This window comes from Buceros rhinoceros, unplaced genomic scaffold (genome assembly GCF_000710305.1).
Source record: "Buceros rhinoceros silvestris isolate BGI_N320 unplaced genomic scaffold, ASM71030v1 scaffold11523, whole genome shotgun sequence".
Classification (NCBI taxonomy): domain Eukaryota; kingdom Metazoa; phylum Chordata; class Aves; order Bucerotiformes; family Bucerotidae; genus Buceros; species Buceros rhinoceros.
The window spans coordinates 37,265-58,505 of record NW_010403047.1 but is presented as its reverse complement, the minus strand read 5'-3'; the positions used below and the strand labels follow the sequence as shown (position 1 = coordinate 58,505).

At 40.1% G+C, this 21,241-nt stretch overlaps 1 protein-coding gene across 1 annotated transcript; it reads right to left on the bottom strand.

The window, feature by feature from the left end:
- Positions 1–177: 177 nt before the first annotated feature.
- LOC104490553 (protein-glutamine gamma-glutamyltransferase 5-like) lies at positions 178–15,784 on the bottom strand (the record flags this gene model as incomplete). The annotated part of the gene is made up of 12 exons (XM_010132852.1): positions 15,748–15,784; positions 9,617–9,796; positions 7,992–8,110; positions 7,379–7,507; positions 6,965–7,142; positions 5,822–5,954; positions 4,741–4,844; positions 4,395–4,637; positions 3,304–3,630; positions 2,260–2,417; positions 1,808–1,941; positions 178–847 (listed from the first exon to the last, which is right to left on the bottom strand). Coding segments are annotated over exons 1-12 (2,412 nt in total), but the record flags the coding sequence as incomplete, so codon positions are not given.
- Between the last annotated feature and the right edge of the window lie 5,457 nt (positions 15,785–21,241).

The following is a 21,241-nucleotide window of genomic DNA, read 5'->3' as shown; positions in this document are numbered from 1 at the left end:
CGAAATGGAGGCAGCAGGCACCGAAACAGGAGCTGGTGCTGTCATGGGACTGCCAACAGCGCAGACTACTGGAGAGCACACAGGCTGGGATGGTGGAACAGACATATGGGTAGGGAATGCCTGGGCTGCCCCAGTGGGACCGGAACCAGCCATGAAGTGGGTCAGCAGGGCACTCACCGCATTATTCGCAGGGACAGAGACAGAGTAGGACATCGGCCCCCCTGCACCTGCAGGCTGGTGCGTGGGAGCAGGACCTGTCTCGAACACCACGTGGGGCATAGGGGGACACACGGGGTTGGATCCTGGGGCAGGCATGGAGCCATACATGGACGGAGGCATCGGGGCACATGTAGCGGGGGGCACAGTCTCGCATACGACACGGAAGCCAGGATCGCCTCCCACGTTGAAACCAGGATTGATGCTTGGATTGAAGCCTTGGTTGCAGATGGAGTTGCATAAGGGATGGCCCGCAGGCAGGTACACGAAGTCGTAGACAGGCTGGCCCCCTGCACTGCAGTTCGGGTTGCACACTGGGATACATATATATTCACACATGGAGTTGAACGCGGGGTCTGCCACAGGGACAGGCCCAGAGCCGTTCATGGGCAGGGAGCCATTCTCGCACACCGGGAGTGACCCGTTCTGGCTGACGGGCAGGACTCCGATCTGGCTGGTGGGTAAGACGCCGTTCTGGCCTGTGGGGCAACACACTTCAGCCTTGGTGCATCCTTTGCAGTAGGCAAACTTGTGGCATCCTAAGTTGGCCAGGAGCCGGTGGCTGCCAAGCCTGTAAGGTGTGAACTCCACGATGGTCCGTGCCTGTTGGTTGGATGCCAGCGTTCCCAAACTGGACCAAGAGAGAGAAAAGAATTAGGAACCTGGATAGCTCAGAGACCTGAAGCACTGCAAGATGAGTGCACGATTAAGTTTTCTTTGCTACAAGTTGTTTCTCTGTTGTGACAACTTTGTGATTCTTGCCTTGCTCCGAAAAAACACATTCTGTGTTGTGAAAAGCATGGTAACAACTTCCATTCCAAAGAAAGATTTGGAGAATTTCCACAGCCAGTTCTGTAATTGGAACAGGAAACTCATTCATGATACCCTCTTGAATTCTTCAAAAATGCAGCACCCTTCTGACTGAAAGATGTGTTTACTGCTTCCCATTTCCAGTAGTCTCAGTTGGATTGGGCAGCTTTGTGGAATCAAGTTCATTATAATTCAGCAAGAACAATTCCTAATTGCTTCCCCTCAAACCTCGTCATACTTCTGTCAGTTCTCCTTGTCAGAAAGAAGAGCAATGCGTATTAATGAAGAGCTATTTTTCCTAGGATGTTACAGCATCCTGGAAGTTTCCAGCTTCCTGTGATTAACGTGTTATGAGCTTAGAATGCATATTGCTATTTCTCACTGTCATTTGCTAATTGTTCACATTTGTGGTGCCAGTTCATGAATATTTAGAGGCATTCTGTTATAAACTCATGGGATTATGAGAGATGGGGGACCCAGCTAGAATTTTTTGTAAAGAAAAGAGTGAATTCACTTACAGCCAGAAATTTGAAACACGCACTTAAATTAAATCTTGAGAAAAATGAAGCAGCAGCACATCTTGCCAGCTCTAAATGAACCATCAGTTTCAAGAGGAGTGAAGCTTTTAATGAAATTTCAGAGTAATATGAGACAGAAAGTCCTGTCCACATCCTAAACACCAAAAATATCAGAACTATTGTCTTCCTCAATACCTGTTCTGATCTCAGACACCTCAGTCAACCCCCCATATTATCCCCATTTAAATAATTGATGATCTTACTCAATGGTCATGGGCTCTTTGAATAAACCACAGCCTTCTAATGTCAGCACACAGTTCTTCATATCTTCCTGGAGAGGATTGCAGAAGGAGATCTCTGCGGTACATGGCACTTTCAGCCTGGGCTGGCTCAGCAGCTTGTCAGAAAATAAACAAATAAATGTAATGTTTTGTAACCCTTACAAAATTAACAGTGAAGTAAATAAATGTAAGGAAAAAGAAGAAAAAAATATTATTCATACACATTTCTTTCTGATTTACTTCTGTCATCTTTATACATCACTCTAAGTCACCTGTTACACATTTAAAATCACACTGATCTTGTTACAACAAAACAGACAATAAAAGAGAAGAAAAAAAGAATTTAATGTTTATCAGCATTGTGCTTAGAAATTGGACCAGAAAAGTCCCTGTGTCTTCCTTAGTTCACAAATCCCATAATTAAAGCTCTTTACCTTTACAATAACAGGTGGCCTGTTGATCACGATATCCCTGCTCACCATCAGAACTTCTCCACACTCTGGGTCTGAGACAGCAACTACTTTCATGATGTTGTGATCACAGAGATAAGGTCCATATTGACTATATGATATACACAGTGGAATCTTTTTCACTGTAAAACAAATTTATTTTAATTATTTTTTTCTGATTTTTTTGCTAATATTTTCACTTTACTTCCTCCTGAGGTTTAACTAGCACTTACAAATGGCACAATCGAATACTGAGTTATCTCAGCCTCTTTGACAATAGACATGATTTTTCCTGGCTTAGGGTGATCCACTGCTACCTTCAAAATTCAGCTTCACAGTTTTCAGTTAATGTAACTAAATCAGTGCATTTACAAGGAGAATGTTTTTATTATTATTATTAAAAATTTGGAAACTTTCATTCCAGTGTTATTCTTAGAGCCATAATTCAAATGCAAGCAAATTAAAGCTTGGTGAAAGAGAATGTTATTATCAGGTATGAAATTCCATCTTACAAAGTGTTTTAATTAAAGGGATCATTTTTCATCCACAAAAGAATAGTTTAACCATGAAAACAAGTGTTTATGCTCTGATACACCTTTGCTCTTCCTGGCATATGGTATATCTAGAAATAATTACTTCAGTGCTCAAAAGTGGTTTACGCTGGCTACTATCTTCTGGCCAAAGAAAACAAATTGCTTTCCTGATAGACAGCTGCAACTTTATCTTTATATTGAATACAGAATCCAGAATTGAACTTTTAGCAGAAACAAGTGTTTGAATGGTCATAAGCATCTCTAAAGCTTGAGAAACTAAGGAAGGGCTATGATTTACCTGTCACTATACATGTAGTATCGACACCGTGTCAATTTTTGAGTGATCACCCTGAAGTGAATTCAGTTGTTAATATTTAACATCATAATCATTTCACTTCCTACCACTCTTAGGAAGTCTCCACTACTCCTACAAAACAAACTGTTTCCTGAAAAGAACAGTGATCAAAAGGGTATTAAGACAAATTCACCTTCTTACCTTCCCTTGGACCCAACGTGACATTCACACTGTCTTTCCAAAACTGATCCATTGGGCAACCACTGTAGGTTATTATTTGCGCGCTCAAATTAAACGTAAGACTTTTGTTTTCATTACGCAAGTTTTCAAGCAGCCAGTGAAGCTGGACATCTTCACCGTACATTGGGCAATTGGCCATCTTTAACCTCATGTTAACACCAGAGTCACTCAAAAATGGGTTTTTCAGAGACGATAACTCTCTCTCAATGTGACAGTTGGAAGCGTTGCAGTACCCTGGGTGAATTCTTCTGTAAGCCCGGTAATAGGCTTCTTTGTTTTTCACAGAACCTGTTGAAGAAGATACATGATAATGAATCCACTGGAGGGACAGGAAGTCATATCTGTCCAAATAATGAAGATTTTCTTCCTCCTACCTAACATCTAATGTAGTGGCTTGGTGTAGAACAAACCCACCAGATAATGAAATACAAGATATAGTAGTCTGAATGCATAGGAAAAAAATATTATCTCTCGAAAATGTTAAAAAAATTATTATTTTTTTTTTAATTTAAAAATGGTCATGTAAATCTCAAACTGTATAGTTAGTGCAAAACTCAAAATATATCTCATTATAAGGGTCAAAGTGAATATGAAATGGTACCAAGTCTCTCAAAAGGCAAAATACACCATTCAAAGAAAGAAATGATCAGTTGTTTTCTTTTGTGTTCCTGTTCCAAAAAAAAACCCCCTCAAACCAATAACCCAGAGCTTGTAATTTTACAATCAGCCGAGATTCACTCTTCGGTCCTTTAGCCAATTTAGCTGAACTCCTCCCTGCTACTGGAAGATGAAAATCAGTAATCAGTAGCCCAAAGTGAGAACAACACAATATCCTAATCACACATGAATTTAGTAAGCAAGCATTTTTCTGACAGACCTTGTACAAGAAGAACACGTAAGAATTTAATTCTGGGTTTAAAAGAATGTGCGGGGAGGTTAGGTTAGGTAAAGTCTGCTAATAATTTAAAGTACTGTAGAGGTGAGAACAAAACATGCACATACAAATAGCCTTTAAAATTTCCTCTAACCCAGCTAATGACTTTTCATCATACCTAGCTCATACTTGTAAGCCCCAGTGATATCTTCAAATTGCTCACTGCCAATGCTCTTGGTGATCAGATGTTGTCCACACGGCCAAATGTCGCAGAAAAACTTTGTCTTTTTGGCATTGTTTTGGGAAAGCCAGCCAACATAGTTTGAATTTACTCGAGAAAACATATGTTGACCATCATAGTCCAAGTCCAGTTCTCCTTCTCTGATGCTTCGAACCCATGTAGGACCACTGCAAGCTAAACCTAAGCCAGATAAAAATATGTTATAACAGGTTGCAACCTGTGGAGAAGAGGAACTCGACAACATAAGCTGAGGAAAACAATTACAATGACAGTAAACAGTTACCTCTGCCAGTTTCCAAAGGTGTTGGATCCAGAGACTGCCAATCACCACAGCACTGATTTAGGTCTCTGCGAGCCATCCATGATTCATTCCAGCAGTGATATCGCCTGTAGGTTGAAGGAATATAGGATTAAAGGCATCTCTTGGATCATCAAGTTCAATGCCTTATGATGGAGGGAAACCATATCAGAGACAACCTTTTAATCAGCTGAAGGCTCTCTATATTTTAAGTTAATGATATTTGGGGATAGGATTTGTTTGTTTTGCTTTATATCACTCAGACTGGAAATTTGTTGCAGAACCCTGCAGACTTGATTGCAAAACATTCTTCTTACAGCTCCTTTTTTTAGGTTGATAACATGCCAACACAGTTCTTTTGTTTAAGTAGTTTATTTTCCTAACATTTTCCTCCTGGTTCTTTAGAGGCAAATCACATACTGTCATAGTTTTCTTTTTAATGGCTTAACACAGAATAAAACCTTAAGCCCTTTGTACTAAAATAAGATCCTTATTCCCTTAGTATTTCAGTTTGACCTTCTCTTTTTGACACGTGAAAGGGCAGGAAATTCATTAAAAGCTCTCACAGATGAGACCTGTACACAAACAAAATTCTGGTGCAGTGAAACTGTGGACATACAGGCCAAAGGTGAAAACATGAAAGTCTGCTATGAAGAGAGATAATGTCATAGCTATATGAGCAGACATTGAATGGTTTATAAGAATGAAGCAATCCATGGTAAGAAAGCTCAGGGAAAGCTCATAATTATCAGCCAAGTGATTGTGGCTGAAGATAATAGTCCTAATCTGTGATAAAGTTTCCCTTGCCTTTAATGATCCACTTAATGTTTTTACAGCTACCAAGATTGACGGCCTTATTCTCATAAGTGGGTTTTTGTTCTTTTTGTAAATGCAGATTGAGCTGACTGCCTCTTCAGTAATTTCGTGTTTGCGAAATGCGTTATTAGGAAACTGAACAGCCTTGCCACACCGCAGAAAGAGAGGCACTGATCTTCTAGATTAATACTAATCTCTCCATCATTTAATTTTTGACTAAACTGAAAGAGCGTGCTTGTTTCTTATTTACCATAGCTTGTCTTTACCACACAGGTTTTTTCCAGTACAGTCAAAAATCTCATTGACACCGAGGGGATTCTCAGTTGAGCACGGAAAACAGAAGTTTGTGACAACACGGCTTGGAATTCCCAAACACCTCATCACTGCAAGGAAAAAGATATTCATGAGTCATTACAAAGAGTAATTAGTCAAGCAAATCCTTCACTTATTTTATGAATAATTCTCCTATATTCTCCTTTACAATTATATAAACAGAATGGATAGGAGGCAGTATTTGGGATGCAGGGACTCGCCCTTCAAAACTTTTTTTTTTTTATGGTTGAAATGTCTTTTGCAAAGAGCCTCGCAGAAAGCAATGGTTTGTTACTCTTCCAGTTTCAAAAAAACCCACAAAATCAGACCTGCTGTAAGTTCAGAAATAATGAACCTGATCCTGCCTGTATTTTTTTTTTTTTTAAACAAACAGAATATAGTATGTATAGATTCATCTATGGTTATCAATTCAGCTTTCTTTGGTGTAGAAACAGGTTCAGTAAATAAATAATATAGAGTTGGATCTCAAATACTTTGTCTGTAGAGTTTAGTTCACTGTTCTCTCATCCTTCGCAGTAAAAGAACAGAGCAGCCTCCTGTTTTTATGTTTGGAGGAGACACTGCTAGAGGTCTTAATCCTCTTCATAATGTAGCGATTTTTCTCATCCTTCAAACCTCACCCAAAGGATAAATTTCGATTCCATGATGCTGCACTTGCTCTGTGTTTTAGTAAAAGCTGCAGTATTGATAGCTGCATGGTATCACAGAGATCACAGAGAAGATAGCACTGCTTTTTCTCCTGCTCTCCACGCTGTATAGGAAAGCCATAGATTGGTAATAAACACCATGTTAGGAGCCATGTTGTATCATGAGAGAAAAATACTCAACTTCTTTTCTAGTAAAATGCTTACGAGTAATATTCTTCCAGTAGTTTTTAGGGTCAGAGGTTTCTGATCCCGGTTTTCTCTCTTCCTTTTTGGATAACTACCTAAGATACATCCCTGCTCTAGCTGAAGGTGTCCCTGCTCACTTCAGGGGGGTTTGGCTAGATGGGCTCTGAAGGTCCCTTCCAACCCAAACCATTGTGATTCTATGATGAGGGCAGACTGAAATACCGTACCTGTGCACATCACTGAAGCAAGAGACACACAGTACCCGTATCTGACGGGCCTGCATCTGCCGTTGTACCACTGCTGAAGGATAGGGACGCTTCCATTCCAGGAAAATGGTTTTGTTCCTTTCAGGTAATCATTATTCTCTGGAATCTTCATGATACTGCTAGTGGTATGGCTGCTTATCTAGAAAGAGAGAATAAAACCAAACTTTTCAAATGGCTGACCATGTCTTCACACCCTAACAATACAACAAAATCATTAGAGATTAGTGTTACAAGGTAGTTTTCCCTGTGAAAATGAGCGCAAAGGGTTTTCCCTGCTGTTCACACTGTGTTAGATTACAGTGCAGTTTGTCCTTCTATAATATGATAAAGTGTGACGCGATCTATTCAGAGGTCACACACCACTAAAGGTCTTACCATGTGGTTTACCACCATGCTGACATGCACAGGATCATTGCGCCAACAATGGTCACGATCGGAGCCGTGATGGTAACTTGCACCCATGTCTAGGATCTTCAAGCAGATATCAAGAATCCCATCTTCAAACTGAGAAGAGAGAAGTTAACATAAGCAACACTCTATTCTGACATTGGTAAAGTTCCTTTCTTGTCAATAATCCAGTCTTTTTCATGTATATGAGCTGCCTCCTCACCTGACTTTTTTTAATCGAGCACAGCTCCTAGTTGTCTGCATGGTTTTGTCTATCTCCCGAAAGGAAAACCAAACGGAAAAACGTGGGAGTTTTGCTTATGTTTGACCAACGGAAAAGATTTCCTTCAGAAGCACAACATTCTGTTTCACCTTTTCTAAGAACATTCTGCATTTTCCTCAATTTTACTACAGAAAACTTCCTTCCAGTAGTTTGGACTACACTGAGATTCTCAATTTGTTCTATGCATGAGTAGTCTGGACAGTCCTAAAAACCTTTTGCACTCCATAACATAGCATGCATTTCTGGAAAAATATGGATAACACTTCATTTATCTGTAGAAGGATGACATCAGCTTCTGAACAAGTCTTCAAAAAGTACCTGTCCAAAGTGCCATGGTCGAGAGGTAATATGCTTGTGAACTCCTTCATACAGTATCCCATGTTCATTCAGAACATACTCTTCTCTATGGGCCTGGTTGTCCATAAATACAGGGTCATCTGGAAAAGAGGCAGAGCTGTCAGTCAACACGTCAATATGTATTTTTTGAGCACTTCTGTATCTCCTACTTCACTGGATCCCTCTTTCTTTTCCTACCTATTTTTGATTTAGACTTTTAAACATGTTCAAGGGTGTGGGTTCTTTAAACATTCACAGAGAATTCATTTCTACTTACAGTTAGATATCAGTAAGCCTCTCCCTGCTGCAGCACACTTGAATTACAGACCTTGCAATTTACCTTCACACTGAGATGTTCTAGGAGTCAAACACTGTGCACTTAGAGTTGGGTATCTGATTTTGATTAAATCAAAAGCACAGACAATGTGAATATTTGCCATGTAATGAGCCCTACAGACTCCAGAATTTCCTGCTGCCAGAACAAGATTTACAGAACTGTGTTTGTATTTCTAATATATGACTTCATGGTGATAGCACGCGATTCATGGAATCACCAAATGGTTGAGTTTGGAAGGCACTTCTGGAGGTCGTGTGCTCCAACGCCCCTGCTCATGCAGGGACACCTGAAGCTGATTGCCCGAGACCATGTGCAGATGGCTTTTGAATATCTTCAGGGATGGAGACCACAATCTCTCTGGCCAAACCTTGCCAGTGCTCAGTCACCCTCACAGTAAAAGTGTTTCCTATGTTCAGAGGAAACCTCCAGGGTTTCAGTTTGTGCCTGTTGCCTCTGGTCCTGTCAAGCCATTGTAAAACTGCAGGGAAAAAATTACACTACATCCCTACTCCCATTGAGAAACCATATCAAAACACTTGTTTGAGACAGACCTGAACTTGGAGGACAAAATTACAAATAACAACAAGAAAAAAAATCCCTCCCCGCTTCTCTTGTTCACTTTGACCCTGTTCCTTACTTACTACCCAGGTAAAAAGTATGTTCATCATTTTTACTTATCATAGCATTTTTGTTAAAATTACCTGATCATTACTAGAGCCCTTACCTGCACACCAAGGGTTAAAAAGGACATAAAAATCTCCAAGACAACGCTGATAGGTGTGACCACAAGACGTGATTTGCATATTGAGAATATAGCGGCCAATGCAGGCGCTGGAGGGAGGAAACACGCTGATGCCGATGCATTTTGGCTGATGCGTTTTGTAGGAAGCGCTCCAGCAGGTCTGATCTAGACATCTGCCCATTGGGAAGGTACATTTCGTCTCGTTTGATTCACAGGGTCTGAGGCCTTTTCAGGAAAATAAATACAGCTTCAATCAGACTAAACAAAGCACATGTAAAAGGCAAGCAATTTGCTTAGCCATCATCAGCAAGGCAAAGCTCCCAAAGGCGGATTTCTTTTTCACTTGTCGCTTCTGTTGCGGAGTGAGAAAACTTTACACGTTTCCAGCAGAACCACCTGAGCTAGGGGGAAGTTGCCTTTTCACACTGAAGGCGAGTGAGTAGATCCTGTTTGTCACTGAAGACTATGGGAAATACTCATTACCAGCAAAGGACTGGGAAAGGCTACACAAAGTTTGGGAGTGACTACCTGTCTCCACGGTGAAAACAGCCTGGTCCACGGAGTCATCCCACTCTCGATTTTGGAAGTGAGCATAAAAGCTGAAGGCTTGCCCTCTCCTTATTATCTGCCTGTCGGTTCCGAAGAAATGGGTATTATGGATTTGGCAGTTGGAAGGACAGTTCAGGTCGACTTCTCCCAGCTCAATGACTGCAGGATGGAGAAAAGAACACAAAGGAAGAAGCAGATAATTGAGTTCCTATCATTGGCTGAGGTCAAGATTACATGAAAGAGGAGATAATGATGAAAGACAGAGATAACTCTCTTGAAAAATTCACTCAAGAGTTCATTCAAAATTCAGCAGAAGTGAGATTGAGACATACATCCATACAAGTATCCTTACAAGTTCACCACTTCCCCAGCTTGCAGGTGGTAACTTGTACAGTGCTTTGATTTTTAAGCAGTGCTACCAGTTTCACATCTTTTATATTGCTTTATAAATACCTGATGCCGAGGGATGGTATTAGTATGTCTACCTGAAAAATTGATTTTGCCTTGTAAGATTCTCTCCACATTACAACACTCTGCCTACAGTTACTTTTCAACCACAGCTAGACAGCACTTTGCACACGCTATCAGTTGATAGTTGGTTTTTTATATAGTAATGAAATAATTAATTGAATAAATAAACCAATTGATAAGAAACGAGTTATGAAAAAAGTAGATATTAATAAATATCCTCCCAAAATTGAAAATATTGTTAAATATGCATGCAAATGTCTCAATCTGCATTTCCCAAAGTCATAAAAGGCTTGCAGACATCTTTGAGGAACGTAATAGTGATGGAAATATTCACAAATTGTGACATTTAAAAAAATGCTGACGATATATCCCAAGTGCTATGATTAGCTTGACTAAAATCTTAGCTGATTCCCCCTTAGGCATCCTACCTGGATATCAGTCATTTCATAGGGGTAATTATGATCCTGATGTCAGAAGGATGGGTGGCACCACTCATTTTTACTTATTTGCATACAACTTTTTATTTTCAAAAGTGTTTCACTCTAACTGAAGACAAAGGGAGTGACAGATTCTCAGCAGTTTTGGAAACTTGGCTTACTGAACTACAAAGTCTTGTATTTTATTTTAATTTTAAAGAGTTAGCTTTGGTCCTGCTAAACCTACAGAATAACGAAACAATGCAACTTCTCTGGCTATATCGGTACTAAGTTGAACACAGAGTTGGTGTTTAGGGGAAACTAATTTTTCCCATCCAGAGCCATAGCTGTATCCACTTAAAAGAAGACTCATAGCTAAGCCCATGGGACTGAGACATTTAACACAAACCAGTGGAGTTTCCCAGTATCACATCCTGAAGAACATCATAAGTGAAATGACTTGGGAGAGGGGGGTGGGTAGAGGAGGAAAACGAAATAAAGAAGAAGCAAACATCTTTTTCTGATTTATTTCCTTGAACCAAAATAATTTCATTTTTCATCTAGCCATTTAAATTCGGTAATGAATTGGTCATCCAGCTCTTTAGCAAAGATCAGCAGATAAATGCAGACCTGGGTATTACCAGCGTTAAAAACATGCACGCTATCAACCGCAGCCAAACAATGTGGCAGCGCATTACATCATTATTGCTCAAGAATGCCTCATATCTGCTGACAAGAAAGAGTTACAGAATTGATCTGAAAATCTCATCTCTTAATTAGAGTTGTCAACCGTAACACAAAGTGTTTGGTTGCACAGAAAGGATTAGAAATGCTTAGAGCACACATTATGAATTCCTGCGGTCAGGAACACTGAAAGAACCTGACAGATCCTCGCCCATCCCCTGGAGGCGTTTATAAACCAAGACAACTACACTCCATCCACTCGATCCAGCTGAACCGGAACATCAGGGAGTTGAGAAGCTACATGTTTCCCAGGGAAATTCTCTAAAATCAGCCCACGGTTTGCTTATCAGAGTTAATTATCACAGCTGGATCACGAAGGAGCTAACAATTGCCTTCTTAAGCAAAGGCAGCTCAGAGAAAATACTAAAGGCTGATCGATTTCACATCTCTTACTGGTTTTCTCTCTCTGGCAGAAACACGACCTTCAATACCAGTCACTGGCTTTTTTCCATCAATTCACATTTTGCCTTCGTTCCAGAGAGAATACGTCAGGTGTCCATTGTAAAATAACTGCTTCTGGGCATGAGAGTACTGAAAAGTAGTACCTTGTAGGTTAGGCTGGAAAAAAATTACATTATTTTCCGTGAGCTTTCTTATTCTCAAAATTGGCTCTTTTTTCTCCAATTCTTCTCTGTGTCTAACTTTTTCCTCTATAAAAGGTTTTTTTCAGAAGTTGTTTTTTTAATTTCTCACTAAGTCCACAGATAAAATCTAAACCATAGAAGTAATACCTAGACTTGATTCCACACATTAACATGTACAATATTTTTTTGTCCTTACACCTGGCCATGTAATTATTTCTGCTTTCAGAACTGAGCCAAGTGATAGTAAAGTTTCAAGACACTCACCTTCCATTTTTCTTCTACATGTATGAGCAGTATCTGAAGCACAGTACTGGTGGAGGTACCCGCTCCTCAGCAAGATCCACTGCAAGGTCTGGCAGATCTCCTCTGCGAACCAACCTTATTTCCTCTCAGTAACATTTATATTCAGAACTAAAAGGCTGTCACACATATTGCATCAACAAAATACCAGTTTACAAAAAAGGCCCCACCCATGTGTCTACTGATGCTCATAAATGATTCATTTTAACTTCCAGCATTATTAGGGAGAGTCCTGCGGCTGAAGGGAGGGAGAGATCTTGGTACCTCACCTGTAGCATAGTACTCTCAACATCCCACAACTTGCCGTGTCTCAAAAATACTTTAAGACAGGATGAATCTAAACACATTTCAGCATAAGCTATTATTGTCAACCATTTAAAGGTCCCATAACCCCAGCACCCACTGTTCCTTCCTGGCCAGACATCTTCAATCACCTACAGGAGACAATAAAGAACTCTAGTCTTAAGCTGAATTTAGACTCTGAATATGATCACAAGTGGACATTTTTATTCTCAAAACTGGCTGCTTTTTTCTCCAATCCTCTGTATCTCTTTTATAAATGGAAAGGTTTTTTTTTTCAAAATTCAGGTTTTTTTAAATTTCTCACTAAGTCCACAAATAAAATTTAAACCATAGAGGTAATACCTAGGCAGTACAAGCAGAAGCAGATAGTACGAGCAGAAATCCCAGCTTTCAGAAAGTGTGAGTAGCACTACCTTCAAGAGGAGGTCAGAGTAAAACCAGCAAACTTTCCCAGCTAAACTGTAAAATAAACAGAGGACATGCCTTAAATTTAGCAGTAAAATTTAATCAAAAAATTACAGAATTTATTATACTCCGTGTGTATTTATGTTCTAGCACACAACCAATTTTGCAGCTTAAATTACTCCACCTCCCTTCTCCCAAAATTATGAAAATCATTTGAGATTTTTCTAATAATTTCTGTGAACAGAAAACATTTAAATATTTTGACATAAAATAAGTATTATTTATTTAGATTCGAGGCATATTTAATAAAATAAACCAAAACTTACAACAGTGTTCTCTCTGCCCACTCAGTGGTGAGGGCATCAGCCTGCAAATAGGAGAGGAGGATTGAAGCTTCTTCTGCCAAAACCAGAACTGGCATCATTTGCTACAGCTGCCTCCTGTCCTTCTTACGCCTCTGTGCCAAGCTTTACTCCACGAGATACCCTTTGAATTCCTCCAAGTTATTCTACGTTGGATTAAAAAGCCCAAACACGAAAACTAATAAAAAGACCAACCAAACCCCCCAAAATAAAAAAATCGTTCATTGATATCAAAAAGAACACAGTGACTGAAGTTCAGTGATTTGCATAACTGCCTGGATTTAAGAAACTGTAGAATGAAACGGCTTAACTAACAGTGAAATAACTTAGTAAGCATAACTTAATAGCCAAGTTATTGTGAAATAACTTGACAGAAATTAAAGCAAAGAAAAAAATCAGCACATCAACAGTGGGTTTGGAAGAGAGTGGCTAAAATAGCTCTGTGACTGATGCAAATGAAAGTGAACATAATATGTAATGTATTCATACTTGAAATTTGTAAATATTTGGTTAGTCAGTCGGCAGACATTAAAAAATAGGTGGATCTTAAATACTTCATTAATTTCTCATATACCTGAAAACTTCTTTAATATTTGTCATTTGACTATTAAACTTCGACTCACTGAAAAGTTAAAAATCAAACCCAATATTATTCCATAAGAAATAATTTAGCATCCACAAACACATAAACAACTTTAAATCAACCTGTAGCGTGGGAATGGTGGCAGTCTAGTCACCCTTGGGAGACCTGCCTACAAACATAGGCCCATACTAGTGTGAGAACAGAACAGAAAAGCACCAAATTTGGTCACAATTTCCAAGAACAGATTAAAATCCCCTCAAATACCTGTAGTTCAATCACCTGCCTAAAATATTTTGGTAAATGAAAGCCTGTGACAAGTAAAAGAAAACAAATAAGCACCAGTAAGAGGCTGCACCTGTGGGTTCAAAGAGACTTAATTACGAGTTTAAAATAATAAAGGCCTGAATCAGGAGCAGAACACTTTCTGTATGGATGTGAGTCACTGACTTCAGTGCTCGCTTAGATCCTTGAAGGTGCTTTGGTGCCTATCTGTCTCTGCAGGATCCTTATACAGATACCCGGCCCCCAAGCGAAGCCTCCCAGACACCCAGGTTCCCTCCTATCAGTGTCTGCAGAGCCATCCAATTGCTGGTGCCAGCTCACAGCTATCAGACAGGTTGGTCCTCTCGCTCAAGCCCAAGTCCCGAGTGCCTAAAGCAAGAATCTCTAACGAGACAGAGAATCATAGCACACCAGCTCTCTAGTGCACTCGGTCTATTCTCACCCCTCCTGCCTTCCGAGCCCTGCACCACAGGAGTTGGGCTCAGGTGGCCCATGACACAGGGCCACCACCCTGACGGAAGAGGCAGGAGAGGCTGAGCACAAACAGGAAACAGAGAAATGTTTGAGGAAGATTTTGCCTCCCAGCTTGTGGCCTGCCTAAACAACTGCTGCGTCCCGATGCTGACCTCCAGGGCAGGTTGCTGCCCTCAATCCAAGGAGTCTCCTCCTGGACAGGAAGGGTTCCCCTCCCTGCCTGACAGCGAGGTACACCAAGCTAAGGCTGACAGCCCCTTGGCCCAGGCTGGGGGTGCTTTCACTCTCTGCCTCCATCCTTTTGCTGACGCTTCACTCATCGCTGCTGTCCTCTCCACGTTACTGCAGTATGTACTTACACATCCAATGTTCCCGGTAACGTACGAATAAGCTGATAGGCTGGATGCAGGTCTGAAAACTCTGCACATTTATGAGTATTCAGGCACTTCCAGAATTTAAGCTTAATTTAGGTTATGAAGTTTTTTTTAAAGACCTTGACTTCAGCCCTTACTGCACAAGCATCGCTGCAGTAGTAGTTCAGAGAGGACTTTTTAATTTCTGGAGTAATTGGTACTTACAATAGTACAGACTACATTTACTTTTTACAGCAGGTTTAGTTGTTTTTTTTTTTTAAGTATTACTTTCATTACAGCAGACTGACATATGATGAGCACTGACGAAGTCAAGTGGTGTTCCTGCTAAGCCCTGAAATCCTCATAGCTCTCAATTGCCCATTATGCCACTGGGAAAGGGCGAGGGGTGAAGAACAGGGCATCGCAATCACAGAAAGAACACTTGTGAGCGGCATGGCTGCAGTTCCACAGCATCACCGGTGTATTCGAGAACAATAGAGAAGTCACAGTAATCAAGCGCCCAGGGAATCCTTTCAAGAAAAAGGAACACAAAATGACAGCTCAACAGGGGATAAAGGAAAGAACCAGAAAATACTGAATTGACATTGAAGTGTTTTGGCGAAAGTGTCATCTAGTGGAAAGCTGGGGAAACTACAGTGCTTAAAAAACACTTGAGCTGCTCAATTCAAGCACGTGTCAACGGGCAGCCCTAAAGTTCACTTCTTGCACGTGGTCACGTAATTGTACTCCTTTGATCACTGGACCTGGGGTTCACTCATTAACGAACTCACAATTTTGTAGAAATAGCGATGAGTGATGGAGTAAAAAGTTACCTGTCACTTTAGGATATTTGAAGTCACTAACCGCCATTGCTATCTGCTCCCAGGAGTTCCAGAACATTCCTACGTAACAGGCAAAGAGGATAGAGAGGAAAAAAACCCAGAATGTCACAGGTTAGCTCTAAAACAAGCACGTTTGTTAGGAATCCACATCCAACATTTAGAAGCCACATGTTACAAGGGCAAGAGGCTCGCAAACTAACGAGAACTCTGCCACAGAACACACCCAGAAGTTTCTTAAAATTCATAAATCAATTTGCAATGAGGGTGCCTTTCATTAAAGAACCTGAAAGCACTGGCAGCCACTCTGCTGAGCGTAAGCAAGTCTTACAACACCTATTTACAGAAGAATTAGGACAAAGAAATGCTTCAAATGAAATCTTAAAACGAGAGGCCTGTGTGCTTTGAAAAGTACATGGTAGCTTTGTCTTTCTAGAAGCTGAAGGAAATTAGTAGCATTAAATAATTGTAGGTGGTTTCTGACACAACAAAACCACCAGTCTTCATACAAAGAAACCGAGAACTCCGTCAGGGCAGCTCGCATCCAAGCTGGCCCACAGGACTCGCTTTGTGCTCTGAGGGAGCTGCTGGCTCTCTCGTCTCTTACCCCGGTACTGGGTTCCCATTAACTCTGTTCCACTTTTTCCCTCTATTTAATAGGTTGTTTTCTCCCAACATCCCCAGTGCCACTGAGAAAGACACATGCCTATATGTTGCAGTATAGGCAGAATGCAGAAAGGTCAAATGATTATGGGATGTGCACCTCGTAAGAGCAAGCAACAACATGATTTGTGCTTCAGGCATGTTGTCATCATATTTAGACAGATTTAGGCGAATGCCAACCTGAGTCATACTGGAGGCCTTACTGCCGCGCTTCGCCTTTGCTCTATAGCACTTCCACAGTATTTTTTTTTAATTGGCTCTTTTTTTCATGTACCTTAATAACAGTAGCAATGGTGACCGGGTTAACCTAATAGAATAGAACTATAAACATTGTATAAGTTACAATTAATAGGTTCCAATAGAAAGAAAAAATTGATTTGTCTACCAGAAAAACCCAACATCTTTTCACAAACTGAAGCTAGAATTCATAGCTGAGTAATTTGCCAGGTAACCAACCTCCTGTGCGTACTGTAAGTTCACTTTCAAATGAGCTTGTTGACAGCTGTATTTAAAAACGGAAGTGGAATAAACCAGCAATACCGTAAATTCAAACCTCAGCTCACTGAGCAGTAACTTTCCCACACAGAGAAACTGTAAATCACCAGGCCTGTGATTATAACCCACCAGTCTAACTGCCCAAGCAATGCAGTAGGTACCCTGGATTTTTCACTTGGACCAGCAATGCTAATCGGAAAATATTCCTCCGGAGCAACATGAGTTGAAAGAAAAACACAGGGAGGGACCTTCACTGGTTGGATCACAGGAGGTTTGAGGCTTTCTGGAAGAATACAAGTTGGCTCCTATTCTGTTTCTTAATTTAAAGCTTCAAGTTTTAATGAAGCCTGCTTGTCGTTTAAAAAAGATGCATTTTCTCCTCTGATGTTTTTTGCAGACATTCATTTAAAATTTTTCCCTAAACAGGAGTAGAGCTCAGCATCTTGAGGCGCCAGTTTAAAATACAGATCTCCATCTCAGCAAGAGTTTACAGCACTGGTCTTTAAAATAGAAAGAGCTCTTGCTTTTACCTGGAACTATCTAACGTTAAAAACAGAGATGAGGAAATATTCTGGTTTGGACAAACTGAGTTCAGAACCTGCCTGACGCAATTTTTCAAGATTTCTAAAATTTCCCATGCATTGCTTATTTTGAAGTTGAAAAAGATAAAATTATGTTCTGGTTTTATTTTAAGCAGTTGGGAATAGAAGATGTATAAGTTAAAATTAACAGGGACAGACTCCTAAAATTCTTGGCCATTTCAGAACTCTGTATCTTACATATATACACACCATGGTATATTGTGTATGAAGAGTAAGGAAGACCCCATGTATCAGAAATGAAATCTGCAATTGTTTTTCTTTTTAATACATATATATATAAGCCCACGCTTTCTTCAGTGAGAAATAGTGTAGGAACTCACTTGTGAGCTCCAATGTCACGTATTTTTGGGGTGAGGGGAAAAAAAATAAATAGAGTTCAACTCATTTGCAAACTTTGAAATTTTTGTTTAGATTATCAGGCCCGACAGCTGGTGATTTCCCTGCTCATTCAGGAATGATTAGACAGCAGGTTTGGGCAGACGAATTAACACGTTTGCTGGAACACCAGGCAATGGCATTGCTCTGTTAGTATTCACCTCAGCTTTCAGAGCCTTCCCAACAGCATGGGATTAGCGACTGATTCCAGTGAAATGTGGAGCAATGTTTTCAGCAGTGTAAATACAGCATGAGAATGGAATTAAAATTGTCAGAGCAGTAGAGAGCTGGAAGTGCTGGTTTAGATGGAGGTGGGCAGTACTGCGTGTCAAAGCAATAGCTACTGTTCCCCCACGCTGGAAGTACCTTCATGGGTTGGCTCTAGATGTGTAACAGGCTCCATTCCGCTTCTGACTGCTCATCCAACTCAAGCTCTGCGCCTTCAATGGATTTTTACTGCATCGTAAGGGACAGGCAGCTCAACTCAAACACTACTGGCAACGTAGGATATACTTCCAGCTCCTGTACAAGCCTGGTGGACAGACATACTCTTAGAACGATGCAGCAAATCCTTCTAACCCTTTTACAAACACATCTGTACAAGCACAGAAATACCAACACCTTTCCACAAAGGACCAAGAAGCTCCTGAGTCAGTAGAATTTCTGTACTTCAATAAACATTCTCGGCTTGCTTTGAGATCTCTGCCTTTTGGCACAACGATCCTTGATGTGTGAATTAGCACCTCTAATATGCAGTGGCCACAATCAGATTTTTAACAAGGCTGTTTCACAGTATTTTATCTTTTCTTCAATAGTTTCTGATACACACTTCAGTTTATATTTACTAAGCTTTGTTAAGCGAAATACCCATTAACATATTCTGTAAAAGCTGTATAGGTGCTACCATCTTCAAAATGAAAAGGTATCATAACAAAAGGAACCACCTTAGCTTAACTTAAATTCATAACACGGCCTTTACTCAACCAGAGTTAGACGTAGAAAAGCTGTACTACACACAGGGCATACGTTTTGGCAAAACATTGTGGTGTTATTCTTGATTCAGCAGCAATTTGTACTATCAAAAGATATTAGAGAGTTCAAAAGAAGACAGCCGGTTTGGTTGGTTGTGGGTTTTTTAGCAGTATGCAGTATACAATGTCATTATTCTCACCAGACTGAATTTTAAGTAGGTTAATGATCTAAGCGAAGGCAAGTGTAAGAGCCTAGTTGCATCTAGCCATGCTTTGTTTTGTCCTGAAAATTGGCACGGATGTCTTCTTTTCACAACTCTTAATGAAATTCCTTCACACATTACAGATAAAAATAGGATAGGACTGAACACGCATCCTTTTATACCAAGATGGGTGGTAGTTCAGATCAGCTGAGTACTGTTTCCCATTATCCATAGGCAGCTTCTTCACCTAATACACCGCAGCAAAAAATCACGATGTATTTTTCACATACTGAATTATTTTCAGTAGAAAATCCAGAGTAAGATTCTGCTTTCAGTTACTTTTATCGTTGTTTTAATACAGTCCTAAGTGCATAAACCTTCCAAATTTCTGCTGATACACAGGAAGAAAATCCAGCCCTTCTTCTTGGCACTTCACTATCGAAACAGTAAAAGATACTTCACTAACCCAGTAAAAGAGTGGAATGACAACTTAATTGCATCACAGAAATAAGCAGGGAGACATCTACACACCCAAGTATCACATACTTGGAGAAGCACCTTCCAGTTTTTCTAGTCAGCTTTTAAGCAGGACTGTATGTTAAGGACACACTGACCCGCTTTGGGCTAGTTTACTACATACAAGCATGGATTCTCTGCATGCTACAGCAGCCATCACCTTGGTTTGATGGATTTTAAACTAACCCAGCTGTCTTCAGTAATGTCTTTGTCTAATCCTGCTTTCAATTATGTTTTAAAACTGGGGTTTTTTAATACCAAGTTCCTCTGCTTCCGTGCAAAGCAGCTGAATATTCACAAATTCTATTGCAAATATTTTTGCTACACTTGGAAATCAGTAAGACTATCAAGCCTATTCTTTGCCGGTTTCAAACACCACACATTAGAGCGCCATGCTAGCATCCTATACAATAATCTGAAATGAGTTCTTTTTTCATAAGCACACATCCAGCTGAGCAAGAATTACAGTGAAATGTGCTGTCATCTTGCCAAAGAATAGTAATTAGGGATATGAGCCGGGATGTCTTGTATGCTTATGGAAACATTTTTTCTTTCCAGCTAATGATCATCTGAATATTAAATCATTAAAAGGAAAATGGCAAAGGGTGCAGACAGTGGCTGTCATCAGCCTCGTGCACAGCTCCAAACTCTGTCATCTTCCTTTGGAAGAGAAAGCATGATGATGCAAAAGTTAAAATTCTTGTGCTGCTTTGGAGAAGAAAACAAGAACAGGTATTTCATCTTGCTATTTATTATTGGTAGTACTTAAAGATAAATCTCCCATGTTTATCTCCCTCTACTGATCTGGGAAAACATCCGTATATCAGACTATCCTTATCATGTGGGGCAAAGAGAGTCAAGGACCACCTCATACAAAAAGTAGCCACTTATTTATGATTATTATAGTAAGTGAAATCAACATCTAAAAGCACAGGCATGTAAATACCCCTGTCTGAAACTTTAGAATCACCACCAGTTTTCTTTTTTCTAATCAGACCAATTTTTAATATTCACAAACTGGTGTAAACTGATTGCCAGGAGGAATGAAAAATCCCTCCTGGGCTGTATCACCGCTCCATCGCACTGGAAACAGGAATCACTCCTGGTACGTACACAGGTTACATGTCCCTAACAAACAAGAATCTGGAGATCTTTTTTGTTTAATGTCTCAATGTCACACGTTTCAACATTACTACCAACTCTTGGAATTATTTTTATTTCTTTTCAATTAACACTCCAAGGGTAACTGGTAGCTTCTTTGCAGTTGTTCGAGTGATACACGTCAATCTGCTACACGGACCAATGCACCGATAACAGCAACATTTTCCTGGGACTCAGGAAAACCAGCTTCTAGAGGTACAGGAGAAGCTACTTCAAACCAAACAGCGTAGGTGTGACTGTAACTCTTATCTCCTAAACTGTACATGATCTAATCCTAAAGCCCTCACAGCAGAGTTTTCTCCTCTCCACCATTTAGGTGTAAAAACGTAGTGTTAATTAAATAAGCACCTCTTCCTTTCTTTTCTTTTTTCTTTTTTTTTTTATCTTTCTCTCAAGAACAGCAAATTTCTGTGAATTTCCCCCTCAACAAGTAGACACATTCTGATGAATGTAGATTTTTTTTCACCTACTGCTGATTTTGAACTTGTTCAGAAAAATATTT